The sequence below is a fragment of the Cannabis sativa genome, chromosome 9 (assembly GCF_029168945.1).
Source record: "Cannabis sativa cultivar Pink pepper isolate KNU-18-1 chromosome 9, ASM2916894v1, whole genome shotgun sequence".
Taxonomy (NCBI): Eukaryota; Viridiplantae; Streptophyta; class Magnoliopsida; order Rosales; family Cannabaceae; genus Cannabis; species Cannabis sativa.
Window position 1 is genome coordinate 23,460,711 of NC_083609.1, and position 17,315 is coordinate 23,478,025.

A 17,315-nucleotide genomic window follows, 5' to 3' on the forward strand; every position below is an offset into this window, starting at 1 on the left:
TTTAGGTCAGGGTGATACGTACATTTTGGGAACACGGTAGTGCAATTGAGTGGGAGCGCTAGCATAAACATGGAATCTATAGCTTCTATCTGGAGAATAGTAAGCAAAGGATGATCTCCTTCGAGCTTGACCAAACGAACATAAATGGTGGAGTACTCATTTCACATAAGCTGAAATATCATTTATACGGGGTTAAGTGTCTTAAGGATTAAATACATTGTAGGGTGTAACGGTAATCTAATCCTTTTACATTGTATATCATTCATATAGAGGGTCATTGATCACATTAGGTTTATAACAATGGATAACTAATGATGCTTCTATATGGTGGAACATATAGAGCATTCTATATACTGAGAGTGCAATTCTAAGTTCTATGCGTGGATTCAACGAAGAATTAATAAGTTAGTGAATTTTAGTGCTAAATTCTTGATCTACTTATTGGAAGCTCAGTTATATAGACTCATGGTCCCCGCACTAGTTGAGATAATATTGCTTGTAAGACTCATATAATTGGTTTTGATTAATCAATTATAATTCTCAAATTAGACTATGTCTATTTGTGAATTTTTCACTAAGTAAGAGCGAAATTGTAAAGAAAGAGTTTTAGGGCCATATTTGTTAATTATGATACTTTGTATGGTTCAATTAATAAATATGATAAATGAAAATATTATTTAATAATTATTTATAGTTATTAAATAGTTAGAATTGGCATTTAAATGGTTGAATTAGAAAATTGGCGTTTTTGAGAAAATCAGATGTAGAAAAGATAAAACTGCAAAATTTCAAAAAGTGAGGCCCAAATCCACTTGTATAGGGCCGACCACTTTTGTAGGAAATTTAAACTGATATTTTTATTATTTTAATGCCAAATAATTCAAACCTAACCCTAGTGGAATGCTATAAATAGATAGTGAAGGCTTCAGGAAAAATTACACTTTTCTTCTGACACTTCTGATTCAGAAAAACCTGAGCCTTTCTCTCTCCCTATCTGGCCGACCACTCCCTCTCTTTTTCTTCCCTCTCAAATTTCGAAATTCTTAGTGTATGAATAGTGCCCACACAGAGCAAGTGATACCTCAACCATAGTGAGGAAGATCGTGAAGAAAGACTTTCAGCAAGAAGGAGTTTCAGCATCAAAGATTCAGAGAAAGAGATCCAGGTTCAGATATTGATACTGCTTTGCTACAGAAAGGAATCAAGGGCTAGATATCTGAACGGAATGAGTCATATTATTCCGCTGCACCCAATGTAAGGTTTCCTAAACTTTATATGTGTTTATTTCATCGTTTTAGAAAGTTCATATTTAGGGTGTTAATCAACATACTTGTGAGTAGATCTAAGATCCTAGTAAAATAATTTCCAACAGAAACATATGGATTGTCCTGTACAGGTAGCCACGGGTGGTTTAGTATGCATACTGTGTCTCCTGATACGATTATTCTTTTGACACTCGAACGGAGTAGAGATTGGGTAGTCTAAATACCTCTCCAGACAAAGCTTGGGTTACTTCCTAGCTCTGCTGACAAGAAATCAGAGTGTTGAAAGTATCTAGCTTTATATACTTTTCCAACAAGATATCTGGATTGCAAAGTAGACGCCAACCTTATTTAGCGAGCATGGCAATGTTGAAATCATGGAAGTGCCGAAAACCCATGCCACCATCGTATTTATGAGTAGTCATACAATCCAAGACCTCCAAATAATACCTTTCCCTTTACTATAAGATGTCTTCCACCAAAATCGGGCCATAAGTTTTTCAATTTCTTTACATGTGCCAAGTGGAAGGAGGTAAACACTCATAGCATATGTGGGGAGCGATTGGATAACACTTTTCAAGAGAATTTCTTTGTCGGCACGAGAAAGAAGTTTAGCATCCCAACTATCAATTCTTGCTATTACCTTGGTCTTCAAAAATCTTAGTACAACATTTTTATTTCTCCCAATAATGTTTGGAAGTCCGAGATAGAGGCTTCCTTCAGAGGCTTCAGACATATGGAGAATATCACAAATCTGGACACGAGTTGCAGGACACATATTAGGACTGAAGAACACAATAGACTTAGAAAAGTTTACCTTTTGTCCAGATGCAGTTTCAAAATTGATTGAGCAAGTTTGAGACACTGCCGGAAGCACTAGTAGTTGATTGACAAAACAGATAGCTATCGTCTGCAAAGAACATATGAGTGATAGGTGGTGCCTCATGAGCCACCTTGCATCCTTGTAAAAGTCGTTGAGATTCAAACTTCTTGATAAGTGAAGAAAGACCTTTAATACAGATGATGAAAAGCTATGTTGAAAGAGGGTCACCCTGCCGAATACCTCTCGAAGGAATGATTGGACCCATATTGAGGCTTCCATGAATAACAATATAACTGACCGAATTGACACATGCCATAATTAGATTAATCCATCTCTCAGAGAAACCTATACGAGCCATAACGAGCCTAAGATAATCCCACTCCACACGGTCACAGGCCTTGCTCATATCTAACTTGAGAGCCATAAAACATTTTTTGCCTTTAGTCTTCCTCTTAAGATAATGCATCACTTCAAACGCCACCATAACATTATCTGAAATGAGACGTCCAGGGATGAAAGCGCTTTGGGTATCAGAAATGACAAGGTTGTAACACCCCGATTTCCCGAGATGTCACATAGGATAGTCCGTATAAAATAATTTAATAAGATAAAGACAATCAAATACTTCTTTATTGAAAAATATCCAAGCATGAGATCTCATTGTTTAAAACAAAATACTTTTAGTACTGTAAACTTAAATAAGAACTAGTTAAGTCAGAATAATAGTTCCAAAATATTTAGCAGTTAAAAACATTAAAAGCAAAATACTGTGCCAGCCCCCTAACATGCGGTCCACGCCTCGAGCTCTTCATTCTCACTGCTTAGCCTTACCCTTACCTGCACACAGAGTACCCGTGAGCTAACGCCCAGTAAGAAGAGCTATGTAGGACATAACCCTCCTAACTAGTTACTTGACATAATTTGCTCTTTAATATTAATCAATAGTAATTCACATTCCATAAATATATCCACAACGCATGTTGTTCTCACATGCACCAATCATGTCTCATATCGCACATTATACTCACATACGATAATCAACTATACACTCATGTTGATCAGACATGAGGTAAACTGCCCTGCCTTGTGTTATTCTCACACTTGGCATCCAACTGGGTAATTAATTACCATAAGTTGTACTCACCCATGATAATGTTACAACCTGCAAGTGTTATGCTCACACAAGCAGCAAGACCCTAATATTATTCTCATGCTAATGATGCTCACAAAATATAAGGAAATCACAACACTATCAAATTAAATAACAACCAACCCAAGTTGTATGCATAACATACACCCTGTGTACAGATGTCCACTCTTCTTACCTCAGTTGCTAAGACCACACTTGCTACCTCGAGCACCTCAACGAATTTCCTTGTTGAGAACAAGATCCTAAACATTCATTAACACAACAATACACTCAAAATACATTCAAGTATGAATCTCTAAACTCATACAGAAACTTACGTAAAAATACGTAACACATAGGTCCATTTCGCTTGCATGACACACCATACATAAGCATTTATTATTTAGATTCACACAAACATATTGCATGGACTCAAACAAACATTCTTAACGTAAAACATGAATTCATACAACACATTTTTACGTAAAATTTACTAAAATACCATTTATTCTTATTAAAGTCCAAATAAATAGTTAATTAATCACCAATAATTATAATAAATACCTACAGCAACTAATAAATAATAAAACCTATTCCTTTTGACATCATAGACAGTAAATGGTATTTCAAAAATACATTTTACTATTTTAACAACACTTATCTATTTTTCATATTTAACTTAAGCATTAATTAAGTAAATTCATGAAAAATACCAAAATTGATTAAAAACCGAATCTAACTCTTCTAATACACTTTATAATCTGTAATAAGTCATAAATAATTTTCTTTGAATTTTCTAAGCAACCTAGGTATTTTTCATAATTTAAATAAGAAATAACATCAATAATTCATGAAAAATACATAATCACCTGAAAATTCAATCTACCAATTTTATAACAGTTTATATATCATAGTCCATCAAATAAAATTAATCTAGATTTTTCTGAGCAACCTAAGTATTTTTCATAATTAATTTAATAAATAACACAAATAATTCATGAAAAATACAAAATTAACCGAAATTCGAATCTACCAAATTTGCAATAGTTTATATCTCATAACTAATCATATAAAATATATTTAGATTTTTCTGAGTAATCTAAGTATTTTTCATAATTAATCTATTAATTATACTAAATAATTCACAATAATTCCAAATAAATTCAGAAAATTATGAAACTTCACCAAGCACCTTAGAATAAAATAAGGAATCAAAATATACAAAAATATCTAAGAAAAACACCTCAGAAACGGTCAGAACGCGGTCGCCGGCGTTCTCGTCGGTTTCGTCGCCGGTAAAGTGTAACTTTATCTCCGATTGCTCTTGAAGCGTCCTTTCGATTGGGGAAGCTCTCCACAATGCTCAGGACCTCAAAACGATCAAGAAAAGTGGTCCGAGAAGGCAGATCGGGGTTGTCTTCTTCGTTGGCGGGGTACCGTCTTTAATGGAGTCCAAAATTTTGGATTTTCGTTTTGGACGTTAAAGCTTCGTTTTCTTACGTAAAAAACAATCCTTAGGGTCCCATGCACTCAAATATAACCTCCCTTGACCCAAGAACAAGCTTAAACACGTTCGAATTCGAGTCCGTAACTAAGCCGCACCTTTGAAGCTTCAAAAATGGTGAATCTTAAAACGACGACTTCCGCCCCTTATACCATGTTAAAAAGCTTCCTTAGGTCGTATATAAGTGATCCCAAACCCCCACGTTCACCCAGGTTTCACTCCGCTTGAAGAAACGAAAATTTTTGGTACCGTATACGCCGTATACGTGCTCTCTCTCTCTCTCTCTCTCTCTCGTTGGTTCTCTGTTTTGGGTGAACGAAAATAGAGTTTAAAACCTAATTTCTATCGTGTTTAAACCCAAGCAAAATATCGCATTGAACCGAAGTGGAGCGATTCCCATTCCACCAAAATAGGCGTTCGGTTCGTTCCGTTCGTTCGTGTATATATCGTAACAGTTAATAAATATAATCATAATAATAATATTATTAATAATAATAATAATGATAATAATAATAATACGTATAATAATAATAATATACCCATATAACAATATCCAGACATATGTATCCATTAGGCATTATACACATGCCAATAAAATCAAATATTATATCATCATAAAAATAATCCCATACATATTTAAATCCATAAATATGTAACATAAAAAAAAATACTCTCAGCTAAATAAAATTACAAAAATACCCTTTCGGAGTTAGCGGATATTACAATTATCCCCCTCTAAAAGAAAATTTCGTCCCAAAATTTTACTCAAATAATTCTGGATATTGTTCTCGCATATCAGATTCAAGCTCCCAAGTAGCTTCCTCAACCACACTGTTTCTCCATAGGACTTTCACCAGGATAATTGTCTTATTTCTCAAAATCCTATCCGTTTGATCAAGAATCTTTACCGGACGTTCATTGTAGGACAAATCTTCCTGCAAACCCAGTGTTTCATAGCTCAAAACATGCGATGGGTCTGACACATATTTCCGGAGTTGAGATACATGAAATACATTGTGCACCCCAGATAATGATGGCGGTAAAGCTGTTCTATAAGCTACACTGCCCACTCTATCCAATATCTGAAATGGACCAACATATCTGGGACTTAGTTTCCCTCTCTTGCCAAATCTCTTCACCGAGAGTCCTTTTCGTGGTGTCACTCGAAGAAACACATGATCACCCACTTCGAACTCAATGTCCCTCCGCTTCAGGTCTGCGTAAGATTTCTGTCTGCTCTGAGCTGTGATCATTCTAGCCCTGATCTTCTGAATAGCGTCGTTGGTGTGCTGAACTGCATCTGGCCCTAGGAGTTTGTTCTCTCCCAACTCATCCCAATGCAGTGGAGACCTGCATTTTCTTCCATACAACATCTCATAGGGTGCTACCCCGATTGTAGAATGATAGCTGTTGTTGTAAGAAAATTCAATCAAAGTCAGGTATTTGCTCCATGATCCTTGGAAATCTATCACACATGCCCTCAACATATCTTCCAAGATCTGATTTGTTCTCTCAGTCTGACCATCTGTCTCTGGATGATATGCAGTGCTGAACTTCAATCGAGTTCCCATTGCTCTCTGTAAGCTTTCCCAAAAAGACGAAGTGAATCGAGCATCTCGATCACAAACAATAGAATACGGTGCCCCATGTAATATCACAATCTCATTCACATAAAGTTCAGCAAAATGGTCCATGGAGTAAGTCATGCGTACTGGTAGAAAATGGGCAGATTTTGTATACCTATCGACGACTACCCAAATGGCGTCATGTTGCTTTGTAGTCTTAGGTAATCCAGTCACAAAATCCATGGAAATCTCTTCCCACTTCCATTCAGGGAGCTTCAGTGGTTGTAACAATCTCGCTGGTCTTTGATGCTCTACTTTAACTTGTTGACATGTTAAGCATTTGGCCACAAATTCAACTACATCCTTTTTCATACCAGGCCACCAATACAATGCTTTTAGGTCATGGTACATTTTAGTGGTCCCGGGATGAACTGAATAAGGTGTAGTATGAGCTTCTACCAATATCCCCTTCTTGAGCTCATCATTATCGGGCACATAAATTCGTCCCTTGAACCGAATTAATCCCGTGTCTGATATTTCATAATCTTTGGCGTTACTATTCAAAATTTCTTGCTTTAGTTCACTGAGCTTTTGATCTGTCGTCTGCCCCTCCTTAATTCTTTCTAACAAAGTGGATTGAAGTGTGACCTTTGCAAGTTGCCCTGTAATAAACTCTATACCAGCTCGTTCCATGTCTTCCTCTAATTCCCTTGATACTCCCTGTAAAGTGGAAACTAGTCCGGGACCTCTACGGCTGAGTGCATCCGCTACCACATTGGCTTTACCGGGATGGTACATTATCTCGCAGTCGTAGTCTTTGACCAACTCCAACCATCTTCTCTGCCTCATGTTTAACTCCCTCTGGGTGAAAAAGTACTTTAAACTCTTATGATCGGTGTAGATTTCACATTTCACTCCATAGAGATAATGACGCCAAATTTTTAGTGCAAAAACCACTGCGGCTAACTCTAGGTCATGTGTCGGGTATCTCTGTTCGTATTCTTTTAATTGCCTTGAAGCGTAAGCAATTACCTTCCCTTCTTGCATTAGAACACAACCCAACCCTTGTTTAGATGCATCACAATATACCGCAAATTGTCCCTCTTCTGTTGGTAAACTGAGGATTGGTGCTGAGATAAGTCTATTCTTCAACTCTTGGAAGCTTTGCTCACACTTGTCTGACCAGGAAAATTTTAGATTCTTCCTAGTTAATTCTGTTAAGGGTGTGGCTATCTTTGAGAACCCCTCAACAAACCTTCTATAATAGCCTGCTAAACCCAAAAAGCTTCGAACCTCTGAGGCGGTCTTTGGTCTAGGCCATTCTTTCACTGCAGCAACCTTGGCAGGATCTACTTTTATTCCCCCGTTAGTGACAATGTGGCCCAAAAATGCAACCTCGGACAACCAAAACTCACATTTTTTGTACTTGGCATACAATTGATGTTCTCTCAGTCGCTGCAAGGTCAAGCGTAAGTGCTCCTCATGTTCCTCCTCTGTCTTAGAATAAATCAGTATATCATCTATGAATACAATGACAAACTGATCCAGATATTCCTTGAAGACTCGGTTCATGAGGTCCATAAAAGCTGCTGGGGCATTTGTAAGTCCAAATGACATCACCATGAACTCATAATGCCCGTATCTCGTTCTGAAGGCTGTCTTCGGTATATCTTCATTTTTGATTCTTAACTGATGATACCCTGAACGAAGATCAATCTTAGAAAACACCTTTTTCCCTTGAAGCTGGTCAAACAGATCGTCAATCCTCGGTAGTGGGTACCGATTCTTTATAGTCACCTTGTTCAATTCTCGGTAATCTATGCACATTCTCATAGTACCGTCTTTCTTTTTAACAAATAGAACTGGTGCGCCCCACGGAGAGTAGCTAGGTCTGATAAACCCTAACTTAAGCAATTCTTCTAACTGTATTTTGAGTTCTTTCAATTCAGATGGTGCCATTCTATATGGTGCACGGGAAACTGGTGCTGTCCCGGGCACTAATTCTATCACAAATTCGATTTCTCTGTGTGGTGGTAACCCGGGTAACTCCTCTGGAAATACATCAAGAAACTCAGCAACTACCCGTGTTTCCTCCGGCTTTCTTTCAATTTTCTTGGTGTCATCAACCACATTAACTAGATACCCTAAGCACCCACGCTGCAATAGTTGCCCAGCCTTCATTGCCGAAATAATAGGGGTGCGAGGTTTCTTTCCTACCCCTCTGAACTCGAAGGTCTCTCCATCTTCTGGTGTGAAAACAACTTTCTTTTGCTTGCAGTCAATTGATGCTCCATATTTGGTAAGAAAATCCATGCCCAAGATTACATCAAAATCAAATAAATCTAATACAATCAGGTCTACAAATAATTCTCTACCATCTATCCTGACAGGTATACCCCTAAGCCAACTTCTAGAGATTACAACCTCCCCAGATGGTAACATGGTCCCAAACCCCACAGTAAATAATTCACTCGGTGCATTTATATGATTTACAATTGTGCTAGCAATAAAGGAATGAGTTGCACCAGAATCAAACAAAACTTTACAAGTGGTGTTGGCCATAGGAATCTGACCTGATACAACCGAAGGACTGGCCTCAGCTTCTGCTTGAGTGATGGCAAAAACTCTGGCTGGAACATACTTGTCATCTTTCTTGGGTTCTTCTCTGTTCCCAGTCTGCCCCACAGTGGGCAATTGCGTTTGATGTGTCCTTCTTTTCCACATTTGTAGCATGCTTTTGCGCGACACTCACCGAGATGACGTTTGGTACATTTAGGGCATTCTGGAATGTTTCGCCCACTGCTGCCATTAAATCGTTGGTCGTTATCACTTTTGTACCTCTTGTCTTGACTTGGCTGCCCGGACTGGTCCTGTCCTCGTTTCTTGTGGTCATTAGAATTGGCTCCACCTTTCTTCGATTCTCTCCTGGCAGCATTTTCCTTCCAAATTTTGTTTTCACTCCGCTCAGCCGTAAGAGCCATTTCGACAACTTGAGCATAGCTGAATTGACCCCTTGACACAATTTCCACATCTCGAGCAACCATTGGTTTCAGGCCTTCCACAAATCGATGTGCTCACATCTATCAGTAGGTACCAGATCTGGAGCAAATTTCGCCAATCTATCAAATTTTTGTGCATACTCAGTCACAGTAAGACTCCCTTGGACTAACCCAGTAAATTCATCGACCTTTGCTGCTAGAAGCCGCCGAGTTATAATACTTCTCATTAAAGACCCTTTTGAAATCGTCCCAGTTCATGGTATCTACATCCTTTGTTTGTTCCACCACCTCCCACCAGATACGAGCATCTTTCCTCAGCATGTAAGATGCACACTTCACTCGGTCATTCCCATCCACCCTTAGCATCTGCAAAATGCTTTCTATGCGACTTATCCACTCCTCAGCCACTACCGGGTCTATGCCTCCCTCAAACTCAGGTGGGTGTTGTTTCCGAAATCTCTCTGCTAACAACTCATGTCTAGCCTCTATAGCAGGATATACCACTGCAGCTGGTGGGTCTCTATTTTCTGCATCCTGCCTTATTTGGACTGGCGGCTCCGGTTGACGTCTCAGCTGACGAAGTTCTTCATCCTGCCTATGAATGATTCCTTCCAGTGCGGCAATGCGCTCTTCCCATCCCTGTGGTGCTTGAGGTGGTTCATTGATCCCTCCATCATCTCGGCCTTGGCCTTGGCCTCGACCTCGACCTCGACCTCGACCCACTCTAACTGACCTTCTAGGAGGCATTTCTAAACTCCTGAACCACACAAACCAATACACATCAAGATCATTTTGATCATCAATTTTACATGAAAATAATGTTACCCTCTCGCATGCAGAAATTTAAGGCAACTTAATTATAAGTAATAACCACTTACAGTACAGTGAGTCGAGCTCGTCTCATGGCGGTGAATCTTTACATGTTAGGGCTAGCCACATTCTTTAGGACCGTATTGCTCTGGTACCATATTGTAACACCCCGATTTCCCGAGATGTCACATAGGATAGTCCGTATAAAATAATTTAATAAGATAAAGACAATCAAATACTTCTTTATTGAAAAATATCCAAGCATGAGATCTCATTGTTTAAAACAAAATACTTTTAGTACTGTAAACTTAAATAAGAACTAGTTAAGTCAAAATAATAGTTCCAAAATATTTAGCAGTTAAAAACATTAAAAGCAAAATACTGTGCCAGCCCCCTAACATGCGGTCCACGCCTCGAGCTCTTCATTCTCACTGCTTAGCCTTACCCTTACCTGCACACAGAGTACCCGTGAGCTAACGCCCAGTAAGAAGAGCTATGTAGGACATAACCCTCCTAACTAGTTACTTGACATAATTTGCTCTTTAATATTAATCAATAGTAATTCACATTCCATAAATATATCCACAACGCATGTTGTTCTCACATGCACCAATCATGTCTCATATCGCACATTATACTCACATACGATAATAAACTATACACTCATGTTGATCAGACATGAGGTAAACTGCCCTGCCTTGTGTTATTCTCACACTTGGCATCCAACAGGGTAATTAATTACCATAAGTTGTACTCACCTATGATAATGTTATAACCTGCAAGTGTTATGCTCACACAAGCACCAAGACCCTAATATTATTCTCATGCTAATGATGCTCACAAAATATAAGGAAATCACAACACTATCAAATTAAATAACAACCAACCCAAGTTGTATGCATAACATACACCCTGTGTACAGATGTCCACTCTTCTTACCTCAGTTGCTAAGACCACACTTGCTACCTCGAGCACCTCAACGAATTTCCTTGTTGAGAACAAGATCCTAAACATTTATTAACACAACAATACACTCAAAATACATTCAAGTATGAATCTCTAAACTCATACAGAAACTTACGTAAAAATACGTAACACATAGGTCCATTTCGCTTGCATGACACACCATACATAAGCATTTATTATTTAGATTCACACAAACATATTGCATGGACTCAAACAAACATTCTTAACGTAAAACATGAATTCATACAACACATTTTTACGTAAAATTTACTAAAATACCATTTATTCTTATTAAAGTCCAAATAAATAGTTAATTAATCACCAATAATTATAATAAATACCTACAGCAACTAATAAATAATAAAACCTATTCCTTTTGACATCATAGACAGTAAATGGTATTTCAAAAATACATTTTACTATTTTAACAACACTTATCTATTTTTCATATTTAACTTAAGCATTAATTAAGTAAATTCATGAAAAATACCAAAATTGATTAAAAACCGAATCTAACTCTTCTAATACACTTTATAATCTGTAATAAGTCATAAATAATTTTCTTTGAATTTTCTAAGCAACCTAGGTATTTTTCATAATTTAAATAAGAAATAACATCAATAATTCATGAAAAATACATAATCGCCTGAAAATTCAATCTACCAATTTTATAACAGTTTATATATCATAGTCCATCAAATAAAATTAATCTAGATTTTTCTGAGCAACCTAAGTATTTTTCATAATTAATTTAATAAATAACACAAATAATTCATGAAAAATACAAAATTAACCGAAATTCGAATCTACCAAATTTGCAATAGTTTATATCTCATAACTAATCATATAAAATATATTTAGATTTTTCTGAGTAATCTAAGTATTTTTCATAATTAATCTATTAATTATACTAAATAATTCACAATAATTCCAAATAAATTCAGAAAATTATGAAACTTCACCAAGCACCTTAGAATAAAATAAGGAATCAAAATATACAAAAATATCTAAGAAAAACACCTCAGAAACGGTCAGAACGCGGTCGCCGGCGTTCTCGTCGGTTTCGTCGCCGGTAAAGTGTAACTTTATCTCCGATTGCTCTTGAAGCGTCCTTTCGATTGGGGAGGCTCTCCACAATGCTCAGGACCTCAAAATGATCAAGAAAAGTGGTCCGAGAAGGCAGATCGGGGTTGTCTTCTTCGTTGGCGGTGTACCGTCTTTAATGGAGTCCAAAATTTTGGATTTTCGTTTTGGACGTTAAAGCTTCGTTTTCTTACGTCAAAAACAATCCTTAGGGTCCCATGCACTCAAATATAACCTCCCTTGACCCAAGAACAAGCTTAAACACGTTCGAATTCGAGTCCGTAACTAAGCCGCACCTTTGAAGCTTCAAAAATGGCGAATCTTAAAACGACGACTTCCGCCCCTTATACCACGTTAAAAAGCTTCCTTAGGTCGTATATAAGTGATCCCAAACCCCCACATTTACCCAGGTTTCACTCCGCTTGAAGAAACGAAAATTTTCGGTACCGTATACGCCGTATACGTGCTCTCTCTCTCTCTCTCTCTCGTTGGTTCTCTGTTTTGGGTGAACGAAAATAGAGTTTAAAACCTAATTTCTATCGTGTTTAAACCCAAGCAAAATATCGCATTGAACCGAAGTGGAGCGATTCCCATTCCACCAAAATAAGCGTTCGGTTCGTTCCGTTCATTCGTGTATATATCGTAACAGTTAATAAATATAATCATAATAATAATAATATTAATAATAATAATGATAATAGTAATAATAATAATAATACGTATAATAATAATAATATACCCATATAACAATATCCAGACATATGTATCTATTAGGCATTATACACATGCCAATAAAATCAAATATTATATCATCATAAAAATAATCCCATACATATTTAAATCCATAAATATGTAACATAAAAAAAAAATACTCTCAGCTAAATAAAATTACAAAAATACCCTTTCGGAGTGAGCGGATATTACAAAGGTCTATAAGGCTTGTCACACGGTTAGCAAGAACTTTTGAAAGCACCTTATAAAATTTATACTTTAATTGTACTAAGTTTTTTTTATTTTTTTTCTTCAAATTCATATTCTTAAAAAATATACCTATCAAATAAAAATAAATTACATTTTAAATATTATGACAAAAAAATTAAAATAAAAAATGACATAAAATTTTCTTAGAAAAATATAAAAAATATATATACATGAGTTAAAAAAAATTATAAAATTGAAATCAAAATAAGTATTGAAATTAATATAAAATAATGTGAGGAAAAAAATTAAAAAAAATATATATATTGGGAGTAATTAAATTATTTAAATTTATATTTTTTTAATAATAGAGTGTATTTATCATTTTATGGGGTGCAAATATAACTTCCCGTCTACTTAAAATTACACTAATGCCCCCAAAACTAATAGTGCATATTTTCCTGTAGTTGAATATAAATATAGGACATGTCTATGGTAAGTACTTTATTTTTGTCCCTATGGTAGGTACATTTTTAGAACCATAAATATTTAATCTAAGTGTCATAAATTGATGAGTGCATATAAATAGGTTATACTTACAATGTATTAGATTATTCCTAAAATTATTTTTTAATAATATTTTTAAATTAAATAATAATTATTTAAATAAATATTTATTTTTTTTAACCTCCTCCAATTGATTAATCTCTCTCTCTCACACACATTAGAAACCTCCTCTAATTATTCATTGATCATCATCACCATCCACCGAAAGCTTCTCTTCTCAATCTCTTTGTCTCCATCTTGCGACCGAAGAATGATGGAGGTGGTTTTGAACGATCGACTGTGGAAGAAGATAAAGGTTGAAGGTAATGTTTCTCTTCTCAATCTCTTTGTCTCCATCTCTTCTCTTCTCAATCTAATGGAGGATAACTTAGTAAGAAACTTGTTATGGGGTGGGGTTAATATGTAATATTTGGGAAACAATTGAGTTATATTCTAGGTTTGATAATGGGTTTGGTTATTTGGAGCTGTTAATGTCTCCATGCTCTATAAATGTGAATTTGTAAGGGTATTGACTCAGTGTTATACTGTTGTGTGTCTTTGTATTGTAAAGGAAGAAGAAGAACAAGAAATTAAGGAGTTAGGGCATTCCATAATTATGGGCAGGTGTCAAAATTTATGTTTAAAGTGAAAAAAGAGAAATTAAAAGTACAGAAAAAGCAGCTTTCATCATTTGTTTCATGTTTTTGACTCTATAGCTTTAAAGCTATGAGATTCCTTGTTATGAAAAATCTTTCAATCCAAACAAAAATTGGTGCTTAAAATTTCAACCTAAATTTTTTATGTTTTCTAACTTAGGTCCATACCTCTTTTGTGTAGATTTTTTCTTGTGTGATAGGGCGTAAAGATAAAGCTCTATGGTGTGGTCAAGTAAGTTCATATTAGGTGTTGGTTGTCCTTATTTGTGATTGTGTGGTTTGAATTCTTGATTGGGCACCAAATGGTTGTCCTCATAATGGGTTTCCCTGCAATCCATTAAAGTGTCATTACAGCTAAAAAAATTATAGCCTGTATTTAAAGGTACTTAATTTGAATATTCCAATTACATCAAAATATGATATAAATAAGTACCAAGTATAGTAACCCCAAGAATGTTGACATTTGACTTATTATTTTTATGTGTACTTTGAGAGTTATGATGTGTGTAAAGATAATAATTTCAAGGGTTTTTTACTAAAGAATTGTGCTTGTGATGCAGGTTGGCAATTAGTCTAGATAGCTTACTGATATGTTTGGCATGGATGCTGATGATGTGCCAGAAGAAGAAGAGCATTGCGGTGAGGGTGATGACAAACAGCGTGGAATGGTGAATTTAAATCTTTTCTTCTTCTCAATGCGTTGAGTGATCTTTTAATGGTTTCAAAAGACATGCTTATGGGCCGATCAATGAGAAAAGAGATTGATATATAGTTAAACTTATCTTCATACCATTTGCATTGAGATTACACAACACTCATTATTGCTATGCTTGTTTGGTAATACAATCCTCAATAATAGACCTAGTTTTGGTCCGACCCTTGGTAGCTTTGGGAGTTTGGACAAGTCAAGTTCTTGAGCTTGGCCATTAAACTTAGCTCTAGCCCAGAACGATGAGGTTATTGTGTCTCTAGCTGATAGTTCCTGGGAGGTTCTTGACATATCTAGTTCAGATGTTTCTAATTTTGGGTTGGTAAAAGTGGTTCAAATTATTTCCTGACTTTATATGTGTTTATTTCATCGTTTTAGAAAGTTCATATTTAGGGTGTTAATCAACATACTTGTGAGTAGATCTAAGATCCTGGTAAAATAATTTCCAACAACTGGCCTCAGAGCCATGGTAATTGATTTGCTTGCAAGAAATCTGGACTTTAAAACGTTTGTTTGATGTTTTGGATGGTATCATGTTGTATTGAGTGTTACTTGATGATTGATTGATGTTTGTGTATTTTCGTGAAAAATAATTGAATATCTGTTTCTGGAATTATTTTTATTGGATAGTATGGAAAAAATTAAGCAAGTTACTTTTTTATAGAACTCAATTTCGATTTAATTTGAATTAGTTATGATTTTTTAAAGTTTCGAAAAAAATCAGGGTCGAGCAACGGGGACATGCGCGCGGAACAGGCTGCATGCAGCCTCCTGCGCCCACATCCCTCGCCCATGCAGCCCCTTGCGCGCCCATGGACAGTATGTTGAGCATACTGTCCGTACAGCTCGCATTTTTTTCGTTTTTCTTCGATTTTTCATGCTTTTTCATGGATTTAACTTCCGATTTTTTGTGTAGTTCTGTATTTATATATTTACTATTCCTAATTCAATTCTAATTATCATAATTAAATTAATTAATATTTTTTAAATTTAATTCATCATATTAGTGTAATTTGAATTTGAAAAATAGTAAATATCTATCTTTTTTGCTTAATTATCTATCTTATTTTTAAGTTTGATTATATCTTATCTTATTTTTAAATTTAAGGTCAGATATTAAATTTTTTAAATTAATTTTTTTTTAAAATAATTTGACCTTATTTAAATTTAAAATAAGATAACTATAATCATGTAATTTTAAATAGATGTAAGATATTTTGCTAACTTTCAAATTTTGTTATTTTATCTATTTAAATTAAATTTAAAATCTGAAAAATATATTTATTTATCTTTTTTAATTTTATTTAATTTTTATTTATAAAATAACATTAAATTTTTAAAAGTAGTTAGCAAATTTTGAAATGATATTTAGGTTGGTTGAAACCTAATTTTTCAAAATTGTAGGTTTAATTTTAAATATTTTATATATTTTAATTTTGATTTTTTTTTTTAAATTTTTTAAATTTTCGTTAATTTTTTTTATTTAATTAATTTTTCGAAATTATTTATTTAAAATTAAATAAATCCTACATCCAACTATCCAGCTAACCTTGTTGCAGGAGTATGTGTTTTGGCTTGTTTGTAAGTTTTTAAAACCTATTATTGCTTGATTGCAAATAGCCATGGTTAACTTGTTGACAGATCCAATGATATGATTTTAACTCATGGCTCCCTTGGTCAAGTAAATAATTTGTAACAGGTATATTTACAATCTTCTTTCATCTGTGTATGACCTAGCAACATGATAGGATCCATCCAAATTGTGTGCATGTGTGAGTCTATGTGTTTAATTTTATTATAGATGCATATAGGTTGTTGTTGCTAAATAAAATATCATAGTTCTTGATAGATTTTATTTAGGCCCATTTAGTTTTTGGGCCTATTCAATTAATAACAGTTGTTCATTTTAAGGTTAAATTCCTCTCTTTTGGGCCTTGTGTGAGAGTTGGGAGCCATAGTAGTGGGTACGACATACTGAACCCATCACCCCCTCACATGAACCACCCCAATTGTGAAGGTCCATTTGCCTGATTTGAATAACTGTACTAGGTTAATTAAATTAGTTTAACTTAATAAAATTGATTAGCAACATAATTAATTTCAATTATTTTGAAATTAATTTAAGAAAACCATAGTTTAAAGAATTTTATTCTAAGTTAAACTATATGTATTTTCTTGTATTTAATTAAATATGGAATTATAACCATCTAGATTCTTTCTAAAGCTTAATTTAAATTTTTCATTAAATATTCCTATTTAAGTTGAAAATTAATTATCACTAACTAATCAACTTAAATCTGAACATCTTTTCGATTTAAAATTTCAAAATTAAGTTGAGGAATTTT

At 34.9% G+C, this 17,315-nt stretch overlaps 2 protein-coding genes and 1 long non-coding RNA gene across 3 annotated transcripts; 1 reads left to right on the forward strand and 2 right to left on the reverse strand.

Moving 5' to 3' along the window:
• Nucleotides 1-1,683: 1,683 nt before the first annotated feature.
• Nucleotides 1,684-2,569, reverse strand: LOC133031303 (uncharacterized). The gene is made up of 2 exons (XM_061104783.1): nucleotides 2,384-2,569; nucleotides 1,684-2,271 (listed from the first exon to the last, which is right to left on the reverse strand). Exons 1-2 carry the CDS (start codon nucleotides 2,567-2,569, stop codon nucleotides 1,684-1,686), a joined length of 774 nt encoding a protein of 257 aa, XP_060960766.1.
• A 6,893-nt stretch (nucleotides 2,570-9,462) lies between these two features.
• Nucleotides 9,463-11,099, reverse strand: LOC133031304 (uncharacterized). The gene is made up of 2 exons (XM_061104784.1): nucleotides 11,032-11,099; nucleotides 9,463-10,039 (listed from the first exon to the last, which is right to left on the reverse strand). The coding sequence occupies exon 2, from the start codon at nucleotides 10,027-10,029 to the stop codon at nucleotides 9,463-9,465; it is 567 nt and encodes a 188-aa protein (XP_060960767.1). The 5' UTR covers nucleotides 10,030-10,039; nucleotides 11,032-11,099.
• Nucleotides 11,100-13,627: 2,528 nt separating this feature from the next.
• LOC133030912 (uncharacterized) lies at nucleotides 13,628-15,309 on the forward strand. Its single transcript, XR_009684445.1, has 2 exons — nucleotides 13,628-13,928; nucleotides 14,822-15,309. It is a non-coding gene; the product is annotated as an uncharacterized LOC133030912 (long non-coding RNA).
• The last annotated feature ends 2,006 nt before the right edge of the window (nucleotides 15,310-17,315 follow it).

Excerpts from the sequence above, each read along its gene's own strand:
- LOC133031303 (XM_061104783.1), bottom strand. The coding sequence starts at position 2,569 with ATGGTGGCGTTTGAAGTGATGCATTATCTTAAGAGGAAGACTAAAGGC. Across the intron at positions 2,272-2,383 it reads TTATGGCATGTGTCAATTCG|GTCTTTCTTCACTTATCAAG; the intron begins GTCAGTTATATT and ends TCTGTATTAAAG.
- LOC133031304 (XM_061104784.1), bottom strand. The coding sequence starts at position 10,029 with ATGCCTCCTAGAAGGTCAGTTAGAGTGGGTCGAGGTCGAGGTCGAGGT.